We start from the raw sequence: 21,391 nt of genomic DNA, 5'->3' as shown, positions 1-21,391 counted from the left end.
CATAAAAAACAAAATCACTCATTTCCCATTCAGTGTCTTAACTATTTCATTGTCTCACAGAAGTACATGGGAATACTTTAGTATCTTTTCATCCCAACACTCTTGAACTGAAGGCCAAGAAGCTTAGCCGGTCACAGATATTTCAGTAAATCTTGACTATAGATTATCTTTAATTGTATTCAAATAAAGGGAGAGACAAATTCTCTCCCCCAATTACCAAACTCAGCTCCAACTGAGCTGAATAGCTGAATCTACACATACATCAGAAAGCAAAGCTTCAGTTCTAAAATGTTTGTAACTCATATTTTCGTGCAGACTACAGCAAATTAGAGGTTGTTTTTCAAGCTGCCATTGTTCCAAAAGCTTGAAAAATCTCATTAAAACCACTCCTGTTTTAATAGGGTCCACAAGGACAACCTGGAGATCAAGGGCCTGAAGGCCTACAAGGATCAAAGGCAAGAACGGCATTATTTCTTCTCTTTCTTAATGTTAAAAGGTATTAATACAGTCTCACAACAATAATGCTTTTATCCTTATACCCCTGCCCTTCTTGTAGGGGATGCAGTTTATTGTGACATTGCTAGCAAATCATATATTCTTTGTGTTCTACAGAGTTCCTAAGTAAGGAACATTTACTCTTTGTATTGGATTCAGGTCCATATTGGATTCAGGTCCAAATCACACTCCAATCTTTTCTCACAGTTAAAATATGGCAGCATCACGGAATATTACTTAGCAGCAGTGTAGCATTGCGTTTCTTCAGTTTTCAATTTAAAACTATTTTTTTCCATAAGTGCTAAGCAGGAATTCTGTTTGAGATCTCAAAAAAACCTCTCCTGTTGAAAAGGTACATTCTCAAGAAGAATTCTATAGCTCAAAATTAGCAGTCCCACTGTTTAGTGATGCTCAGCTGAAGATATCTGAAAGTCACAAGGAAGAGCGCAATTCGGGACACAGTCTTGCAATGGGCCCTCTGCAGATGGGCCTCAGAAATCACCCAGTGCTTCACTGCAAGATCCAGTCCCCTCTGTAAACAGAATATATTTTTGGTTTGTTTGTTTGAAAAAACTTATGATTTACATTTATTAAACACTTAAGATTTGCTGGGTTTACTTCTTACTTACCCCATTGTAAGTTCCAGGTATACCAATGGAGATCATTTCATCCTGTGGTTCTGTGATGACTTGATATCTTTATCATAGTAGTTTAATGGAAGATGCAAATAACAGTGCATATTATAGACAATTATGAGAACTGTTCATTAAGAGAGACCACAGTTATACTTTGCTTCTCAGAAAAACCTTACACTGAGTAATTCAACCAAGGCTAATGGGTTCTTCAGCTACTGAAATGGATATTATTGTAGAGAAAAACGTGAAAATAAGTTTTTTGGTATCTCCTTTGCACCACATTTAGAGTGCCTGCTGGACAACAGTGAGGCATAGAGCAGTCGGGTGTCAAAACTCTCATATCCCACATGAAACGAAACATTTTTCCTTTTGTTTAATCTGGTATCACTTTGTACAGGAGATACTGACATTCTTAATAAAGGGAATTTTGAAGCATTGAACAGGCAAACAGATTCAGTACTCTGTAAGACAATTCCAATGGGCTGAAATTCAGGATATACAAAAAATTAAGTTACAAACTGAGTTAAACTGATTTCCCTAGACACCAATTTATAAGCAGAATTGTTTCTTTCTTCATTCTTTGACAAGGGTGAAAGAGGTCTCCCTGGGCCACCTGGCTTGCCTGGAGAGACTGGAATAGGACTGCCAGGCCCAAAGGTACAAGCATTTCTCATCTTCTATAGTACGTGTACTGTAGGCTAAAAACGAAGATCGAGACAGCCAAGATAATATACTTGCTGGTACATGAGAAACTTCCAGCCCCCAAATGCTGTTTTTATGATACTGGAAAGGTATTTTGTATGTTGATCAAAACTGTTTGGGAAAAAAAAAGTACATTTTAAGTATGTACTTTAAAGGAATTTTTTTACAGTAGTTTTTACGCTTGACATGACATAACTCAATCCAAGCAGTATATGGCTCAGTAAAAATGCATATGTAGTCTTAAACAAAAATTATCCTGTGAAAAACAGACTTGTTGCTTTGGATGACTGGCATAAAGAAAACAGAAACACTATGATAGAAATACTGACTTCTTGGAAAAGTATCAATAAGTGATACATAATGTATTCAGCATATGATGGGAATAATTCACCATTTAGATTCAACACTGCCTTCTCTCAAATGCAGAATTGAGGCTGTCCCCTAACGCTGGGAAACTGCACCAGCTCAGTCTCTGTGGTGCCTTGCATGCTGTATGACTCTGAGGATGCTCAAATTTTCTCTGCCATTCCTGTATTCTCCTACATCAATTATTTCTAGCACAGAATGTCTGATGAGTTGTTATATGCTGCACAGATACGAATACCTAAATCAGGCATTTTCAAAATACATCTTTGTTTGAAGGGTGACACCGGTTTGACAGGAAGACCAGGCCCTGTTGGCCCACCCGGAGTTGGTGAGCCGGGAATTATGGTATGTCTATTTTTTATTTGGTGAGAGGGAAGCAGGACAGAAAGGAAAAACTCTCAGTGCTTCCCTGTTAAAGGGGATATTTGTGTGTTAAATGATACCATCTCTTTTCTTTCTTCTGCTAGTTCTTACTTTCATACATGCTAGGTTGTCTGCCTTTCATTTCCCTCAATAAATTGGAAATGTTTCCAACTCCTTAACTTTTCTAATTCTCTTAGTCTCCAAAACAGCTATGGAAAAATAACACTTTATGCAAAACCACACAAATATTTAAATAAATCTGTCCCCTGATAGATTCAAATCCACATGTGGTAACTGAGGTTGACTGCTTTTCAGTATCATTAGAATATTAACATTACGGCTTTGAGGGAGAGACTCCATTGCAACCACTGTAACATTAGAAACAGTCATACCCAAACAACTTCAATAAAGACATTCAGATTGCGTAAGTGGTCCCAGGTAGCAATTTGACCAGTATTACCTTTCCTGGAGATAACAGAGGGGGAAATAAAAAAAAAAACAAACTGAATTTCATAATTTATAGTAGGTTTGGCTCAGAACTCTCTTCCATCTTTTCCTTCCCTTCCTCCTCCTGGTAGCTGCATACTCAACCTCTTTGTGGTGATTCAGAAAATCAGTATGCCAATTTTAGGGTTGCTTTTTTTCAAAGTGTCAGACTTTTTTACTGAGCTATTTACAGTACAGCAGACTCAAACTCATTTCTCATCACCTGGATGGAAGACCCCCTAGTGCAACCACAAGGGAAATTTTGTGCAGTTTTTTCACAAGCAGCTTTTCCCCATTGACAAGGAAAGATTTGTAATAATCATTTCAAAAGAGGTGCTCCCATCAAAACCAGAAAGATGGTTTGGTAACTGAACTGACTGATCTCAAACCTGCTTGGAAATACACTACTGGAGAGGAGCGAGTTCTCATTGAAGAGCCCAAAGAAAAGAGCATTACTCATAAGGCCAGCGGTGACAGTCAGTCAAAGAGGGGCAGTAATGCTTCCTGAGTCTCTTCAATAACAGCAGAGAGAAAAAAGCCACTTTGTGGGGGAAAAGGTGCCTGTGATGTGCATCTTTGTTAGTCACAACAGCTGTACTGGTATAACAAAAGATTTTGATTTTAAAAAAATACACTAAAGGTGGTTTTTAAATTTACTTTAAAGTGTATTTGCTTCAAAAGAGTTTTCTTTTTATGGCTGAATGCAGTGTAATTATCTTTAGCTAAGAACTAGGCATAATTCTAAAGTTCTATGCAGAAGAAGCAGAAGCATATTTAAGCTGTGCAGAGCTAAATCTACTGTGATTGTGTAATCTCAAGGAATACATTAGAGAAAAAAAAAACAGATGCAGGAAAACACTGTAAAGCTGGCTCAATATGCACAGGTTTTGAACTTGCATTTAGTGAAAGGTTTTAGTTGTCTTACTTGCTACTTGTGCTCCTATCAGATCTGCTTTCAAAACGAGAAGGGCATGCTAGTATTCTCTTCACCAATTACAATCAAATCTCTCTACAGCTCCATCTTCTTCAGTACAACTCTGCATGGTCTTTAATCTGGTTCTCCCTGTCTCTCATGATTATACTGATACATTAATAAGGATAAGTAAAAATTTGTAAACCAAACTAAAGTTTAGGGAGTGAAGATTTCAAAAGTATAAGGAATAGGAATTTTAGCTACATAACCTGTGATTCATAAGTAATGAGAAAATTAAACTGTCTGCCTTGTTATTGCTGCAGGCCAGAATGCTCATCATTTATTCACTGTGAATATCATATTACTGTATTATTTTTAACAGGTTACAACTACACCAACATTTAAAGACATGCTTAAAACCGACAATGACATAGAACCTGCTGCTGTTGATTTGAGTGATTAATACATATTCTAGGCCATTTTAAACTTATGTTAACAGGGGCCTCAAGGACCACAAGGTGTTCAAGGAGAAAGAGGTTCACCAGGAGATGGGCTTCCAGGAGCAAAGGTACAGCAGTCGAAGGGTTTTAAGACCAGAGCAGCACCATTAAATGATTGCATGCCAAAACAAGTCCATAGCAGACAGGGGAATCAGAGAAAGTGGCTTGTAAATTAATATTAACATTCAGCATCAATTAACCTGATATGTTTTCATAGAATTCAGTTGGTCCGAACATGACTTCTAGGTACAGCTAACCTTTGGGACCTGTAAAGCCAATATTTAATTCACCTGACACTTGATTTGTGAGATCTAAGCCTGGAAAGAATTATAATTTTAAAACAGCCTCAAGGATCTAACTTTAAATCAACTATTATAAAAGTGATTCCTAGATGAAAAATGCAGCTTTTTGTTGTTGCTTTTTTCTAAATCCTTATATAGAGAGATCTTTGTTGTCACTAAAGACGGACTTCTAAGATTCTTAAATACCTCAGCCATTAGCTTATGCGTTTTAACAGAAATCTGAATTCAGTTTGTGGGAAAAGAAAGCTGCTGTTACTAATTTTCAGATCCAACGGAAGCAATGGCAGCAGTAGTTGCACCTACATGTATGGACCCACTGCGAGCTCCTTTCGCTGCCCGCTGCAAACAAACTCCCACTTTGACCTTTGGTTACAGCGACAAAGTGACACAGCTTGTACAAGAGCTAAATAAATAACTAAATGGTTCACTCATTTTTATGCCGGCACCGAGGCAATTTTGGTTGGGAAAACAATAAAAAATTGTTTCGCATATGCAGGCCCCAACTGTTCATTTTCTAAAAATCTTAGGATTTTTGCTTAGCACAATATTGTAGTCAGCTAGGTTTAAATTTGACTGCTGCTAGCAACATAGTATCTTCAAACATCCAGTATATATTTTATGATGAATTATATAAATTATCTAACCTCATTGTTGATGGCTTGTATTTCCTTAGCAGATCTCATGCATGAAAACAAACAAAAAAAGCATTTAGAAAATGCATTTAGAGATCACTCCATTGCCACTGAAATACCAATTCGTGTGGGAAGAAACACGGAAACTACTAAGTAAAGCACAGCAACAATGCACAGTGGGAACAAGTACAGAAGAATGCATAATCTAACCAAAACTATTGAGCAACTGAGATAGGCAGAATAAAATAATCAAAGTGGAATTCTGCCAGTGTTATCAGAACCTTGATTCTATAAAAAATTTACTACTTTGTACTGTCAAGTCTGACCTGGAGCCAAGCACGTATCAACAGAGTCTATTCGTATCTCTAATCCTATTAATGGCTGCCAAGTATGTCAGCTCTCTGGTTTTAAACACAGTTTAAACAGGTGATTTGTTAATCTGAAGCAAATTTTGCAGTTGCTTTCCTCAGAACATTTTTACTGCAAGCTCACAGTTCAGTAAAAAGGAAAATGAAGGCACTGTTCTATAGCATCAGGAGTGAAGTATGCTATTTTAAACAGAAATCCCCTTGATGTTTCTCAGTCAAAGTTAAAATGATGGAATTGGTTACAAGGGAGAGAAAAGATCTGTCTGGGGCACAACTTTATTGCCTTGGGTGATTCTGTGACAATTTACACAACCTAACAATCTGTCTCTACATGTTTTAACAGAAGTACAAGAAAGCACAATATTTGTGTCCTTATTAGCAACCTGCATTTTCCCTGAGATCTCTGTTTTGTACATAAACATTTCTAAAGATGATGACATTTACAAACAGACTTCTACAACAGTACAGTTTGGCCTGGTATTTATTCTGGCAAAATTCTTACTGAGAGCCAGATCCTCATTGCTACACTTAATTAAGATTAACCCATGAGGTAAATAAGCAGAATTCAGCTTTCAGTTAGTCTCGTTCATTTAAATCAGTTGTAGCTTTGCCATTGATTTGAGGGGAAGCACAACAGGACCTCAAGTAATCGAGGGCAGAAAGATAAAAAGAAGCTTGTTCAGCTCTTTCATCAGCAATTTCAAACTGCGAGCAAGCTCATTTGAAAAGATGACCCCTTTGGTATCCCAGAAAACAGATTCAGGAGCTACTTTCTGCTTTTTCTTGTTTTGGTTTTCATGATGACAGAGCAAACTTCAGAGAGATCAGCTGCGTGTTTCTACAGTTAACAACATATTATTTTTTCATGTAGGGAGAACGTGGTTTTGATGGACCAAAAGGCCCTCGTGGACTTCCAGGCATCAGCATAAAAGGTGAAAAGGTGAGCAGTAAATACACAGGGGACTAACAAAAGTGCCAATAAATCTACATAATACAGGGAACACAGAGCTGATATTCACTACAAAAGATGTAATGAGGCAAGGAACCCACAATAGGCCCTGGATAATAAAGTATTTCGTAGAGAGATTTATGCCCAATAAACTCTCCCAACCTATTTTAACATCTCCTCATATTAAAATAGGAAATGTTACAAAAAGCACCTGATGCTGTGGGAAGGTTAAGATTTAGAAAGGGAAAAAGAAACTAGCAGTTGTTTGCAACTGAACAAAAGGTCAGATCCCCAGCTTCACTGACTTCAGGAGAGGGGAAGTCAACATGGACTAGCACGGGAGCCATCCCAGATTGTTTCTGTACCTTTACACAACTAAGCAATTGTACGTTGTTTGCCAGGGTGAATTCGGTCCTCCTGGTTTACCTGGGCCAATTGGATTACCTGGAATTGGAATTCAAGGAGAGAAGGTGCAGTTTTCGCTTCCCCCTCACCCCACACTTAGATGTGTACTAAGAGAGAATATTTTATTTCTGATAATTACTTAACCGATCTTTTCAGGGAGTGGAGGGCCCAAAAGGACCACCTGGCACTAGAGGGCTACCAGGACAGGGACTACCTGGACAAAAGGTTAGGAAAATTTCTGAAGTAAAAGCTACTGTTCTGTTTTTACTGTTATGTTTCCTGATTAAGAAATGTCTGTCTCTATTCTTACGCTTGTTGAAGTGCTGAACACCAATCTAAGTATTGACACAGCTGCAGGAAATTATTTTCTTAATTAATATTATTAAACTGTAGAGCAGATCCTACTCCACTGGAAAGCCTTGACAAACCAATGCCATAGCTATCTATTTAGGTTTTGGCTTGGCTCAGCACAGAACCTTTGAGGTACTATGTATCAGTCAGTGAACTGCACTTGGTCTGATAGGTTTCCATGGGAAGGGTTGTCTGCCTTGAACTTGCAGTTTCATCATAACAGGTGCAGGTGCAGTACAGCAATTCCAGAAAGCAGTTGCACTTAACACAGAACACCATCAAAATTTCAATATCGTCTTTTAATCTCACTGTACTGTTTCCATTCCAGAAAAAATATATACATACCTTACAGATTGGCTGCCTTCCTTGTTACTTCTGCTGCCTGTTGTCTCACCTGACTTAGTGTAGTTACTGTATCTAGCAGTTAAGAATCGTCTAAGGTAAAATGAAGATTACCTTTGTTGAAGGAAAACTGTCAGAATAATTTAGCATTGACTGATTCTCAAAACACAGAACTGTTAATGAAAGACACCACCCTTGAAGTGTTTAGAATGGAGATTTAAAGTGATTTTCTGAAAGAAATGATAGATAAAGTTCTGAATGACTGAAGACTATTAGAGAATAGTATAAATGAACTAAAGGTGTAAGTGGGTCAAGGGTCCATGCCAGGTAAAGAATTTTGCAGCATCAGAGATCACCTCTTACATTTTGAGTGATTGTGCAGGGATATGCTTTACCAATGATAAAAAGAAAGAGAAGGGTGAATTGTCTGTGGATGTCAGATAGACTCATGAAATATCAGCTACTTTGGTGGGAAACATTCAGAGGGACATGTAATTATAGATTTACAGCATGAATCATTTCCACAGACAACTTTTTGGTGACAGCTCAAAACAAGCTGCAGACCCCCAGTCTTTGTGACCAAGGGTTTAATACATCATACTAAAGACAATATCACACTAATCTTTCTTTAAATATAAGCAACCAAGAATATGCTTTTATATTTTTCCATGATAACACTGTTAAAAAATAATTTCTACTTAAGGGTGAACAAGGCTTGCCAGGAGAGACTGGAGTGCCAGGAGAAAGAGGTATTGGAGAACCTGGTTCTAAGGTACATTGTTAATAGAGGAATTATTTAACTTATTTATTTATTTGGATTTGAAGTTTGTGTTTCTTGAGTATCTTTTCTGTAGACAAAAATAGCTTTAGAAATAAAATTTAGGTTCTTAGTCTTTAAAATTTTTAACACAGACTTTCAACAAATTCTAGAAATGGGAACGTTTTAAATACACCAGTTCTGTACAAAAGTAGGAAGATTTATTGTGACTGAAATTTTCCACATGCCTGCCCCACACTCAAGTCAGTGTTGGCATACAACTCACCTATAGCTCTGTCCAGAAAACCATCCAGAATATTAAACAGTTGCCAGAACTCGCAGTCCCCAGTGTAAGCTGAGCTACCACCAGAACTGGTGAAAAAAAGCACTGAGAAGTGTTTTTTGAGGTGGTCCTTCCCTTTTCATACAAGATAGGACATGAACAGAGCAGCAGCTACATCCTCACACCTTCATATGAAAAACAAGCTGTGCCACTAGACAGAAAGCACACTTGCTTAGAGGAGAGGAAGCTGTAACCAGATTATCTTAGTGCTAAAGTGACTAAGATATTAACCAGTCCCTACGTCATTAACAGCCAGATTAACATCAAATATGGGAATAGATACTTTTGTGATAGTGGAAAGGCACAGGGCTGTCCTGGTTTTGCTCTGGTTTGTTAGGGATTTGAGACAGGGGTTGGAAAAGGCAAGAAACTATTCCGCTTCTTTTTTTAATTTCACAAAATATGGTAACGCTGAGTGAACCCATTTGACCTCAAATAATCCCATTTGATCTAAAACCAGGCCAGCCTCTTGAAACTCAGCTGATGACAATTCCACTGCCATTAATAGATTTGTACGGATATTCACCAGCAAGATGTCAATCATCATGTCACAGTCAGCTCTATCTGATACTTACTTCAAATGGTGCCACTTAATGAAATGATGGCATTATTTTTTAAGAATTAGTTGGAGCATTAATAGCTAATAATATTAATTGCATAGATAAAATGCACAGTTCAAACAATCACACGGTAGGATAGTTCCAGATACATGAGGGTTGTCTTTATAAAAAACCTGCAAGATTCGGGTTCATATGCATAAATGTTTGCTCTAAATATATATACAGTTCAGTAAACTTTTTAAAATAGATTTCCTTGATTCAGAGAAAGAATAGTACCAAGCCTGCAATTAATAGAAGGACTTACTTTTTATTGATGTCAGGGTGAGCCAGGCCCTTCAGGACTCGCAGGTCTGCCTGGTCTTCCAGGAGAAGATGGAGCCCCAGGACAAAAGGTTGGTTCATCTCTCTCTTCAATCTACTTGCTTCCCTCCAAGCTTTCCTACTGTTCTACCTTGCTGAAATATAGAAGAGAGAGTGTTCATGGACAAGGAGAAAAATAGCACATTTTTCAGTGAAAAAAATTCTCTTTCAAACATACTTTTTTGGGGAAAACTTTTCTTTTTCCTTTTTTTTTTTTTTAGGTAGGAGATTGTCTTATCTTGTTTACAGTTGTTTGCTCTTTTTAATCCACCAAATGCCCTGCAACTCAGAAGGAAAACCAGTAAAATGGCTACAGGCAACCTTTTGTAGCCTCCCAATCATGGTATTTTCCTAGAATCAGAAACCCCATTCATTTAAAAATTATATACTCAGAGTGTTCAGCCATGACTAAGGAAACATGCCACTTCACGCATTCCACCCAAAGTTTTATAATAGTAATTGTAATATGGGAAGAAGATCTTGGGCCTGCTGACATCAGTGGGAGTCTTGCCATTGACTCTAAAAGGTCTGTGATATTAATGAGCTTATTCAAGTGCATACAGAGTTGATTTTGCACCATGTTTATGCAGTACTCCGAAATGCTGCTTTGATGTTTCTATTCCAGGGTGAACCAGGGTTACCTGGTCTTAGAGGTCCTGAAGGTGCTCCAGGGATTGGAATACAGGGGGAAAAGGTGAGAATTTCTTACTAAAGGTGACATTCAAAATTGGAATGTTCTAGGAATAGGTTTGTCAAAGCTTTCTCTTTTTTGGTCTACTATAAGTAATGAAAAAATATACCTCAAGGAATAGGTAAATGATTGCTTCTAGAAGTGGTTAACTGCAGAGTTTATTCCAGCCTCAGCCTAAATCAACAACTTTTTAAATAGTGAAGTTAATAAAAGACCACCCAGAATATCTTTTCCATAATTTTTTTTTTTTTAAATGAGAGCACAACAGTTCAGTGGCTCACAATTTCCAGTGCCTGTGGTAGTATCTGGTCCAAGAAGTTCACAAAGAGCTAACTGGGAATCCTACTTCTCTTAGAAATAACTGGGTCGGATCTTTTAGGTTCTGGGTCTTGCACTGGTATTCTATACTGATTCACAGATGGAGAATTACAGTTTCTCGTATCAGCATCTGTATCCTGTGAAATAAAGACACTGGAAATTGCTGGAGTAGTTGTCCAAGACATTGGACAAGTCATAGAGAGATTAAATGTCAAAATAGAAGAGAAATAAAGATATTAAGTAAGTGGAGATTAAATGTCAAAATAGAAGAAAAATAAAGATATTAAGTAAGTATCACAATGGCAAGAAGCTGGAAGGGCTGAAAAACAGTGTAGAAAGGAAAATCAAGGCATCCACCTGTTTTCATATTACTTTGGTGGGGAATACATGCAGATAACATGATGCAGCAATAAAATTAATTACTGTATTGGAACTTTTTCAGAATTATTCTGGACTCATAGCTGTTTCATTTCTTTATAATTATTACAGTCTAATAATATGCTTAAATAGCAGTTATGCCTTTACAAACTTTACACTATCCTTAGCTTTTTCTGTCCAGAAATATATGCTGATCAATCAGAGAGGGCATCATGTCAACTGATTGGCCCTATTTGCTTTGAATAAAAAAAAAATACTTTTGAGCGAATTGTCTTTTCCTGTTTTGATTATCTCTCTTAGTATCTTTTTCACATAATTACTTAACTTGATTTTTCAGCTGCAAGGACGCAGTCTTTAAGATTCCTTTTGGTTCTTACTTTTTTAAAGTATGCGCTCAATTTTCGTAGGGAGATCAAGGTCAGAGAGGAATACGTGGATTAACAGGACCAACAGGAGTGCCTGGACCTGCTGGAGCTAAAGTACGTTTATTACCACATTATGTGTGTAAAATAGCCCCCCAAAGCTGTGCTTTGTTCTAAAGCTCAGAAAAAAATGTCCCAGAATGAACTTGCTTCTTAAAAAATAATTTAAAAAAAAGTTCAGCTAAGGCTTCTCTTAGCAAGACAGACCATGATCCTTACAAACATCTAGAAGCATTTTTTAAAATTGTTTTTATTAAGTTGCATTTATCATATTGCTTCCCTGTCAGTTTGGACTAATATTGGTATTTTTATGCCGAAATACTTGGGAAGATAGTACGGAGTATGGCATATACATGTGTGACAGGACCTTATTTTCCCTTACACTGACTCACGGATTATATTCTTTTATGGATATAGAGTTTCTATTCAAATACTCAGTACTCATTGAAAGTGAGAGAAGGGTGACTCCAGGTATCTCCTCCAGTTTCTTATTAAGTCTTTTGCTATTTATAGACACAAGAGTGTGTATTTACACATAAGAGGAAAACAAAAAGGGGTTAAAAAGTACACTGAAAGGACTATTTAAAAAAAAAATCTACTTACTCTGACAGAGGAAGTGTTTTCAGTATACCTACACTGCTGTGCAGGAAGCCTTGAGTGCTGGATGTGCTGGACCAAGTCTCAAATACACCAAGAAAGGGATTTCTAATAACATATATTTGTTCAGTGACAGACAAGAACCTCATTTCCATCGAGAAATCAGAACTATGCTTGTTATCAGTTCTTCGGATAGATTTCACTCCATATAGAACAGAATATTAGAAATTCTAATAGAATTTCAATGGAATATTATAAATTATTGCATAAATGTTTTCTCTATGAGATGTTCATGCTCACTTTCAGAAAAATCCATCATTTTTGCTCTCCTTCCTTCACTGCAGGGAGAGCCTGGTGTGCCAGGCCGTCCTGGAATGCCAGGCCCGCCTGGAAGAGCTGTGCCTGGACCAAAGGTAACATCCACACTCCAGCTCCTAGTGCTTATAAACACAGAGTGAAAACTGTGAAGGCGGCCATGCTATTATTTATGTAAATAACTTCAGCCTTATGAGGTAAACTAAAACTTCTTCTTTCCTATGAACAGAAATATCAATTGTATCCAGTTTAGTTATCATTATGCCCTGGTATTAACTGTATGCCAGCTTGAGGTGTGGCCTACCTATGGTCATTTCTTTGTTTTGGATAACCTTCGATATCAAAATATTTTTCTTTCTTCTACTTTTGGTGTTTAATGATTGCAATAGCAATAAATAAAATTAGCCATTACATTTGATATATATAAATTTCTATAACAGAAATCCAAAACCACAGTCTGTAATTGGTATTTAATAAAATACGTAACTAGAGTATATATTTTCTTCATTGCAGGGTGACATTGGGTTACCTGGTCTTGCTGGACCAATTGGAGAACCAGGTTTTGGGCTTCCTGGGGCAAAGGTAGCTCCCAAATTGGTAAACTAATTTCTGATAGAACTGTAAAATAAGGCAGGATTTCAGTGAAGCAACAGCAAACCGCCTAGGATTGCCAAGTGTTCCACAGTTCTTAACATGTATGTCGTACCACACTGGCAGAGTATAAGGATTTGCAGAGCCAGAAAACCATGGACGGTCAATCTTCCAGACTCCACGAACCATAAGCTTTCAGGTGGCAGAGAACCAGAAAAATAACTGGGTTTAACTGATGAGGGGTCAATACAGAGAGAGCACCTGATTTATGTGCTTACAGCAGCTTACCTGTCAAGCACAGTTATTTTTTCTCAGCCAGGCTCCTTTGCTTCATTGCTAACTTTGACACAGGGTAACCCACAGATTCCAAAAAGATCTCAGGACCAGGGCCAAACTGGCAATGTAAGAAGAGATGCCGTAAGTAGTGGAAGAACATGAACAGGTAGCTAATTTCTAAGGACTCTAATCTAGCACTTCGCTAGTATTGCCTCAGTGTTACCTAGATTCGACTTTCGTAAACTGCTCTTCATTCCAAGAAACTTGGGACATATAAACCTATGTTTCTCAAAATCAACTGGATTTACTTAGTGAATTTGACAGTACTTTTGATGATAGGCCTTATCCCTTGTTCTTTCACTGAACTGAATACAGTTACAGAAGGATGAGAAACATGTAACAATCTCTATCCCTTTTTGATCAGTTGGTGGTTTTCAAGATCCTTGAATTCATTTTCATCAGGAGGAGATGATGATGATGGAATCACGTACTTTTCTGGTACAGTCCAGTTAATTCAGAGAACTGCGGGTTGCCCTGTTTCTGGGAATCCAACAGGAATCAACCAACAGGAAGCAGGTCCTTTGCTCACAGTTGCAAGTCTCTCTCCCTCAGCTTTGAGCCCCTGAAGCTCTTTCATTTGGGCGACACTACATGTTTCTGTGACTACATTCTTCACTTTTTGCTGTCTTTGTCAGTATTAGTAGTTTTGCTGTTGCTTAGCTCTCAGACACACACCTGCACTAAGCTGTGCAGGGTAAAACCTTTTACAGTCTCATTTTTTAAAATTATTTTTGCATGGGCCTTTGCTTGCCACTGTTATGCATGCCCATATTTTGGGTAGCTACAGGGACAAACACAATCTTGATCATCCATCCAGCTGTAACTCTGAGCAACTCAGTGCACCATTCACTATGGCTGGGAGGGTTAAAGTCCTCTTAGTTTCCCCTGTAAATCTGTTCCTGAGATACTCCAGCCACCTGGACGCATGAAAGGAGCTTTAATGAGGTTCCACGTCATTATAGGAAAATACAGTTCTGCAACAATAAAACCAGACAGGAACTTTCTGATAGAAAACAACATTTTTAAATTGGCCACACAAACCACTGTTGTCCCCTGCCCTAAATCCTTTGTCTCACCATACAAAGATACAGCATGTGCAGCAGATATAGTTTTCCCAATGCTCTGCAGCAGTTTATCTATCTTCAATTTTAAGAATTACGTAAAGTAGCTACTGAGTAATTCCGTTCCCATGCTACACTTCTGGCTCTCTGTCAGTTTGGGCCCGTTCCCCAAAGCTGGAATAATAGTAATCATGATAAAAATATGGGGAATGCAACTGAAGTCGTTCCTTCTTATATGTAGGCCACAAATGACAACAGACAACTCTTGAAAAGGATTCAGATTAGTCACTTAGAAGTGAAAGGTTCTGTAAATCCTCAGCACTATTAAGTATCCCAGTTTTAGTCCAGGATTAATAACCTACAATAATCATTCACATAGTAAAATACCTTAGCAGATAGACAGACAGACAGATAAAATCAACTTACAGTATATTTGCCAAAGAAGTTTCACTTTCATGGAAAATTTTCTGCTAGCAATTGTATTGGCATTAACCTCAGCTGTTTTTCCTTTCTTCTTCAGGGTGAACGAGGTCTTCCAGGACCCCCTGGGCCCTTTGGGCCAAAAGGAGATGGTTATCCTGGCCCACCTGTAAGTTTATAGACAATTTTTTTTTTTTTTAATGTGAATTGGGAACAAATAAGTACTACATCAAAGTGATTAGCCTGCATGGCTGACATACTAGGAAAGATTTGCTGGTCTAAGAGCCTAAAAAGGCTCCTCAACTGTGGAAATGCATTTCAGCATAGAAGGAAAAAGAAATCTCCCTCTGAAATAGTCCAAGACCTTCCGTCTCCTCCACTCCTCCTGATTACACAATGTAACATATCCCAAGTGGGGCTCTTTCTTTTCTATGATATCACTGATGTTTCAATCAGTTCCCGCAATATCTTGATGTAGGATACTGTCTTCTGTCCAACCATACAAAATTTATTCCCAAACAAGAGAATACAGCCCAGCTAAGCAGCTGTGTCTACATACACGGGTGAGAACTCAGGGCAACACTATCATCCAGAACCACCTAAAAAGCAACTACTGTCCAAAGAGCCAGAAGATCAAATCATCCTCAGTTTTGTTCATCAGTTTGTTGAAGGTGCGGCAAAGAATTGTTTGATCTACAGTCCTTTACAGAGGTCTTTACTGGTAGATATGACCCATCCCTGGAGGTGTTCAAGACCAGGCTGGGTGGGGCTTTGAACAACCTGGTCTAGTGGGAGATGTCCCTGCCCACGGCAGGAGGTTTGGAACTAGATGACCTTAGTCCCTTCCAACCCAAACCACTCTATGATTCTATGATTCTATGAAACCAAGAGAAAAGGCTCCTTCCTCTCCTTTCCTTGCACCTGTATGCAGCACTGGCCTCACATATCTAGTCTGCTCAACGGTGTGCTCCACCAGCCCTGGCAGTTACATGCTTTTGCACTAAGGAAGTCACAGGAAGATTGCTGGCTAGAGGTAGGGAGTTTGGTGATATACTAGCAGTTATCTGTGCTAAAGAAAACAGTAAAAGTGCATGCAATTGCCACATGGAGGAATAAAAATTAATGAATGTCAAAACGGAAATTGGAATTGAATTTATAATACTTTGATATTTTTGTGCAATGCAATGCAGAGTTGCTTCTGTACTTGCCTCTCCAGATCAGACTCCTCTGTCTTCAAACACATGACAGCCTCCTGCATGACGTGCAACATACATGCAAATGCCAGTGACACCACTTCTGGCTTATCAGAGTAGAATTTAACTAATTGTAGACCACAGTGATCCCACTAAGAGACAATATATTCAAGATACTACCATATTAATGTTAACAAAAGTGTATATTCAATATAGCTGTAAATTAAATTAATATTCTGTCTGTGCATACAATTTCAGGGCTTGCCAGGCCTTCCTGGGATTCCTGGTGAACAAGGCCCAGATGGAGTTGGATTACCAGGACCTAAGGTACAGACCTTAACATCTAGAAAAGCAAATGCATGTGTGTACTCTTCTTCATGCAGATATAATTCCTACCCATAGGTCACAGTCAAAATACCTTTTAAATCCAGCTTTAACTTACTTGTCAGTATATAAAAGGTAGATCCCATAGAAGATCTTCAAGTTTCACTTCAGAACTCATGCTGATGCTGATTACAGGATTACTGGATCTATACAGGCAATTCAAGGATTGACTACAGCTATTTAAATATGCTTAATCTCTCTTAAAAGGACATACATCTTTTTTCTACTCATCTCAAATGCCTAGCTGTCTGAAGGCACTGATAGGAAAAAGGCTAGAACAGTGCCAATATGAGCATAGAGTCTGATTCAATTGACAGGCAGCAAGCAAAAACTTTTTGTTGTTGCTGTTTTGGGGAACCTGGAGTTCATTTTATGATATGGTAATTGTTATTCCTGTGTGACTATTGCATAATTGACTGTACATGTCTTGACTATGTTTAGACTACTAGTCAGTGTTTACCCCAAATAACATTCTTGGACTGCCTGCAGTAATCATGGGTTAGCATTGTTTAGGCTTGTACTATGCTGTTCAATAATTCTCCTCTCCTTGTCCCATTTGAGTACAACAGATGCTGGGAATTCTAAAGATAAATTAAACTTTGGTATTCACTACTTATTTTTTAAAGTATCGACTTTCAGGGTGATCCAGGTAGTCGAGGACCAATTGGTCTACCAGGTCCCCCAGGAGAAGGCCTGCCAGGACCAAAAGTAAGCCATTTAAACAATTATGTCTCCCATTGTCTATTTTCCAATCCATCCCTCAATGCAGTGTATATCTATCAGCAAGGTGATTCATGTTCAATGCTTCAATGAGCTTTACCCCCTGAGTGACTCCTTTGAAGTATAAACTTGATTTTAATAACCCAGTAAAGGATAAAAAGAGTGTTTGTCAGCTACAGCAATCTTATTCTCACTATTTATAAAAAGACATCGATTTGGTAGAGGATGGTCAAGAAATCAGATGGTGGTATAACAATTTATTGTGTATTTTTATTATGAATCTTGTATTTAACTTATGCAGGGTTTCTCTCTAGGGAACCATAGGACGCCCAGGGCCACCTGGCTCTCTGGGACCTCCTGGTGAAGGTATTCAAGGAATTAAGGTAAAAAGACTCAGTGTCTTTAATATTTAAGCTGTGTTGAGTGGTCAATCTGATCACCACAGTGTTAAGGAGATTTCACATTGTTCCCTATATGAGGAGAGCCTCAGGCTAGAAAATGAGAAGGATAACATGAGCCCCGACAAAGTATGTTCTGACTCTACTGCTGTAAACAACAAGCCCAAGGGGGTGTGTATTGAGGGAGAGGGAAGCAGGGGCATCTTTTATCAGTGAAAGATAGCCGTACAAAATTAAAAACTTTCCCTCTTCCACAACTCTTATGCCTGCAGAGACAGTCTGAAGTAGTTACATGAACTACCACCTATGGGAAAGAAACAGTGTCCATCCTGAATCTATGTGTAATATTATTTTTTCTCTGTAATATGCACTTTTACCCAAAGCATAGATCAGATGAGAGAGACTCCAAAGACAGAAATAAGAAAGGGAGAATGAGAAGGAATAAAATGGGATGGAAAGAGGGAACAGTAGAATTAGAACCAATAATGATCATGCAGGTTTTCAACATTACATAACTTCAGAGTAGACATATTGGTGAAATATTTGGGAAACACAAGCTAGCTACTACATTGTCTCAGGTGCCTCAAGACACTTGTTAAAATACAGTTTGAAACACTTTCTCTTTGAACATTTAAAATGAACGCATGATCAATGATTACAAAGGGTTAATATCACTACCTGGATTATTATTAGGGGGAACAAGGAATTCAAGGAATGCCAGGACCACGAGGTCCCCCTGGAGAAGGGCTTTTGGGACAGAAGGTATGGTATCTAAATCAGAGATAATTTCCTAGACCAAAGCCAACATACTGGAAATGCTCATTACAGTCAGCTCTCATTGAAGCCATGTGAATTCTGTGAAAAGGGAATGGGGATTTGGGAAAACCCCAGTCACTCATGTCATTGTTTAAATATTTTATAGCAGCATCTCTTTCAGTGTTGCTTATTTTAATATCATATGAGGCTTATCTTCTACTGCAATTAGAAGAAATACAGATATTACATTTAATATCAGTGCCTTTCATTTACCCACCCGCTATGCAAAATTCAGGGACTACATCAAATGTTAAGAAAAAGAGAAATGTGGGTTGGAATCAGTTTTTGGATGTGATCACATTGGCTCGGAAAGGCTGTACAAAGCCCCATAGCCTACTAAAAATCAAACCAGGAGGCACTAGTCCTCTGATTGCTATTCCAAACAACTTTTCTGGGCCAAAAGATCTGAGAGTGATATTCCCATTATTCATTACAACTATATCCTTGCCTTTCTTCTCAATTTCCCTACTGTTACCTTATTTTTCTCAGACACAGATAATAATTTCCATCATGCAATATCCCGTGCAACCACTCTGTCGGTGTGTACTTGTTTGAGATGGTTCATTGTTCAAACTGCTTCAGCTATTTTTTCCCATAAAAACGCTTAGCCAATACTACAAGTTATTCGCAAAATTTGCAAATACCAATTGATTTAAATGATCTCTAACAAAGATTTCTAACTCATGTCAGAAGCTGAAGGTAAACTCAACAAAGGTAGCTAGAGAGAAATGTGAAAAGTGTAATAAAAACTGACTTATACTTTCTATCTGCTCACCAACATGGTTTTAAAGGGAGATCGAGGAGGTACAGGTGAAAAGGGGAAAAAAGGAGAAAAAGGTGATGTGGGTGACCCTGGTTTATCTGGAGAACCTGTGAGTAACTCTGTTTCTTATCATCTGTTTTCTTAAACTGCTTAAAAATAAAGCTGGATCGTGTGTTCTTCTTCCTGTTTAACTGCATATAATCTGAAATACTTAAGAAACAAACTGTGAAAACCTCTAAAAGCATAAAGAAGACATTTCCATGCTCAATATGCCACTTGCCACAGAAGTGGTTTCTTTCTTAAGGCAGTGAAAGACAATTGCGATGTTTTAAGACAAAAGTATGCAATTCTATTCTATGGCTACCAAGTAACTGTAGCTCAGACTTTCCCTCAAAGCTGATGAACTGATGAAGGGAGGCAAGATGGTAACTTCTGCTGATGGGCAGGTCCCCAAAAGCTGGAAAGCAAAATGTGGTGCCCTTCTATTCTGACATTTGCATACTATTAAGTAGGGATACATGAACACCATCGCCGTTCTTGCCCTAACACTGGCCCTATTAGACTCACATATGATGAAGCAGAATTCTGATCATCCCAGGATGTCAGGCAGGTATACAGCCTCATGAGAAAGGAACCAGACACAACATGGTAGACAGGAAAGCTCTGCACAGGTTCTCCCTTTCTAATCAGTGATTCAGTGGGAGACTTGAGGTCATCCAATTCCCACAAAAGCCTCACCACCTTAGGAGACCGTAGATACTGCCTGCACAAGGTAATATCACAAGAACACTACTTTTTCTAGCCAAACTTCTTGTTGGCCACATATTATTCTAATAATGGTATTGATGAAGTCATATTCTGAATTACAATGTTACTAACTAATTGCAGTAGCTTAATTAACAATTGCTGTTACAGGGCAAAACTGGACCAAAGGGAGAGCAAGGCCTAACAGTAAGCAAACTCCATTATTTAAATCCCATTACAGCAGGATACAAACAAAGATACTATCAGATGAAATGTATCCTGTGGTAATTATTTTGGAAAAAGCTTTTTGACTAGAAGTTATCTCAGCAATAATATAGAAAGAAACCACACAAAGGTTTCTGACTTTTTCTCATCTACTTTATGCTGATATGGAATTTAAAGATCCTGGTGATTTTAGGTATTTTTCTCCTGCGTGTTCTTTTACAGTCAGCGTTAGATGACACAGGTGTGTACCTGCTGCAGGAAATTTTTTTAAGAGTATTTAAGAGTCTAAAGACCAAAACTTGTCATGGCCTATCATGCTATAAATTTAATTTTATTTCTGCTAAGCCTGAACTGCGCTAGACCCAACTTCAGTAAAGCATGTTAGTGAGTATATAAATACTACTGAGGTTTATGGTGGAAGCTGAGCAGCAGTAGCAAAAGGTCGTGTTTGAAAGACTGACTTAATGCCAAATGAGTCCTGTCATGCACTTCAAAAAATACAACAAATGATTGCTGTAGTAATGAGAAACACTCTGTTTGCATGTCACAGAAGCGATCACTTCTCTGAACAGACACCTCTGAAGGCAGCAGCATTTATTTTTTTTGCTGCTGAAAGCTGGGTAATACAGTGGGCCAGGTACACAAGGGTTCACAAATCCCAATTCCATTCTGCACTGGCGCTCTCTGTCACAGGCCAGCTCACTACAAGCAATACGCTTCCTGAGGCTGGGTCTATTTCTCCACTCCCAATACATTTAAAATGGATATCCGTATTATTGAAATGCTAAAATATGAATGGGTTCTGACTTTAAATTTTAATGAGAACCAAATCATCACAAAACATTCTTTACAATAACAGTAGTTAATTGTTTTAGATAGAAGTGTTACTGTGTTGTCAAGTTAATTATATGTCTCATAAAATAGTTCATTGTAAAATGTGGAACTCATTCCAAGCTTGGCAGGTCAGGTTTGAAAGTTAAACACTAAGATTTTTTCATTAAGTCCCTGTAGGACACAGATAGTCATTATAAACAAGATCTTTGGTAGTGTCAATATTGTACCTCATTTGAAAGAGGCAAATTGTAAAACATTTTTATATTTAACTTTTTCACATCCAGAGAGAAGATATAATTAAATTAATTAAAGAGATATGTGGTAAGTACTCAGGAAAACTTTCATTTCAAATTCTA

At 38.1% G+C, this 21,391-nt stretch overlaps 1 protein-coding gene across 1 annotated transcript in view; it reads left to right on the top strand.

Moving 5' to 3' along the window:
* LOC141745969 (uncharacterized) overlaps window positions 1–21,391 on the top strand; it is a 34,050-nt gene that overhangs the window by 8,521 nt on the left and 4,138 nt on the right. The window contains exons 10-30 of the mRNA XM_074593517.1: window positions 402–455; window positions 1,719–1,787; window positions 2,475–2,543; window positions 4,460–4,528; window positions 6,634–6,702; window positions 7,113–7,181; window positions 7,273–7,341; window positions 8,513–8,581; window positions 9,790–9,861; window positions 10,455–10,523; window positions 11,624–11,695; window positions 12,580–12,648; window positions 13,064–13,132; window positions 15,059–15,127; window positions 16,410–16,478; window positions 17,175–17,243; window positions 17,570–17,638; window positions 18,347–18,415; window positions 19,261–19,341; window positions 20,148–20,183; window positions 21,320–21,356. Coding sequence (XP_074449618.1) covers window positions 402–455; window positions 1,719–1,787; window positions 2,475–2,543; window positions 4,460–4,528; window positions 6,634–6,702; window positions 7,113–7,181; window positions 7,273–7,341; window positions 8,513–8,581; window positions 9,790–9,861; window positions 10,455–10,523; window positions 11,624–11,695; window positions 12,580–12,648; window positions 13,064–13,132; window positions 15,059–15,127; window positions 16,410–16,478; window positions 17,175–17,243; window positions 17,570–17,638; window positions 18,347–18,415; window positions 19,261–19,341; window positions 20,148–20,183; window positions 21,320–21,356 — 1,387 coding nt within the window. The remainder of the gene's footprint in view (window positions 1–401; window positions 456–1,718; window positions 1,788–2,474; window positions 2,544–4,459; window positions 4,529–6,633; window positions 6,703–7,112; window positions 7,182–7,272; window positions 7,342–8,512; window positions 8,582–9,789; window positions 9,862–10,454; window positions 10,524–11,623; window positions 11,696–12,579; window positions 12,649–13,063; window positions 13,133–15,058; window positions 15,128–16,409; window positions 16,479–17,174; window positions 17,244–17,569; window positions 17,639–18,346; window positions 18,416–19,260; window positions 19,342–20,147; window positions 20,184–21,319; window positions 21,357–21,391) is intronic.

This window comes from Larus michahellis, chromosome 7 (genome assembly GCF_964199755.1).
Source record: "Larus michahellis chromosome 7, bLarMic1.1, whole genome shotgun sequence".
NCBI classification, from domain to species: Eukaryota; Metazoa; Chordata; class Aves; order Charadriiformes; family Laridae; genus Larus; species Larus michahellis.
Note: the sequence above shows the minus strand (reverse complement) of the source record. Positions and strands in the feature narration are given on the sequence as shown.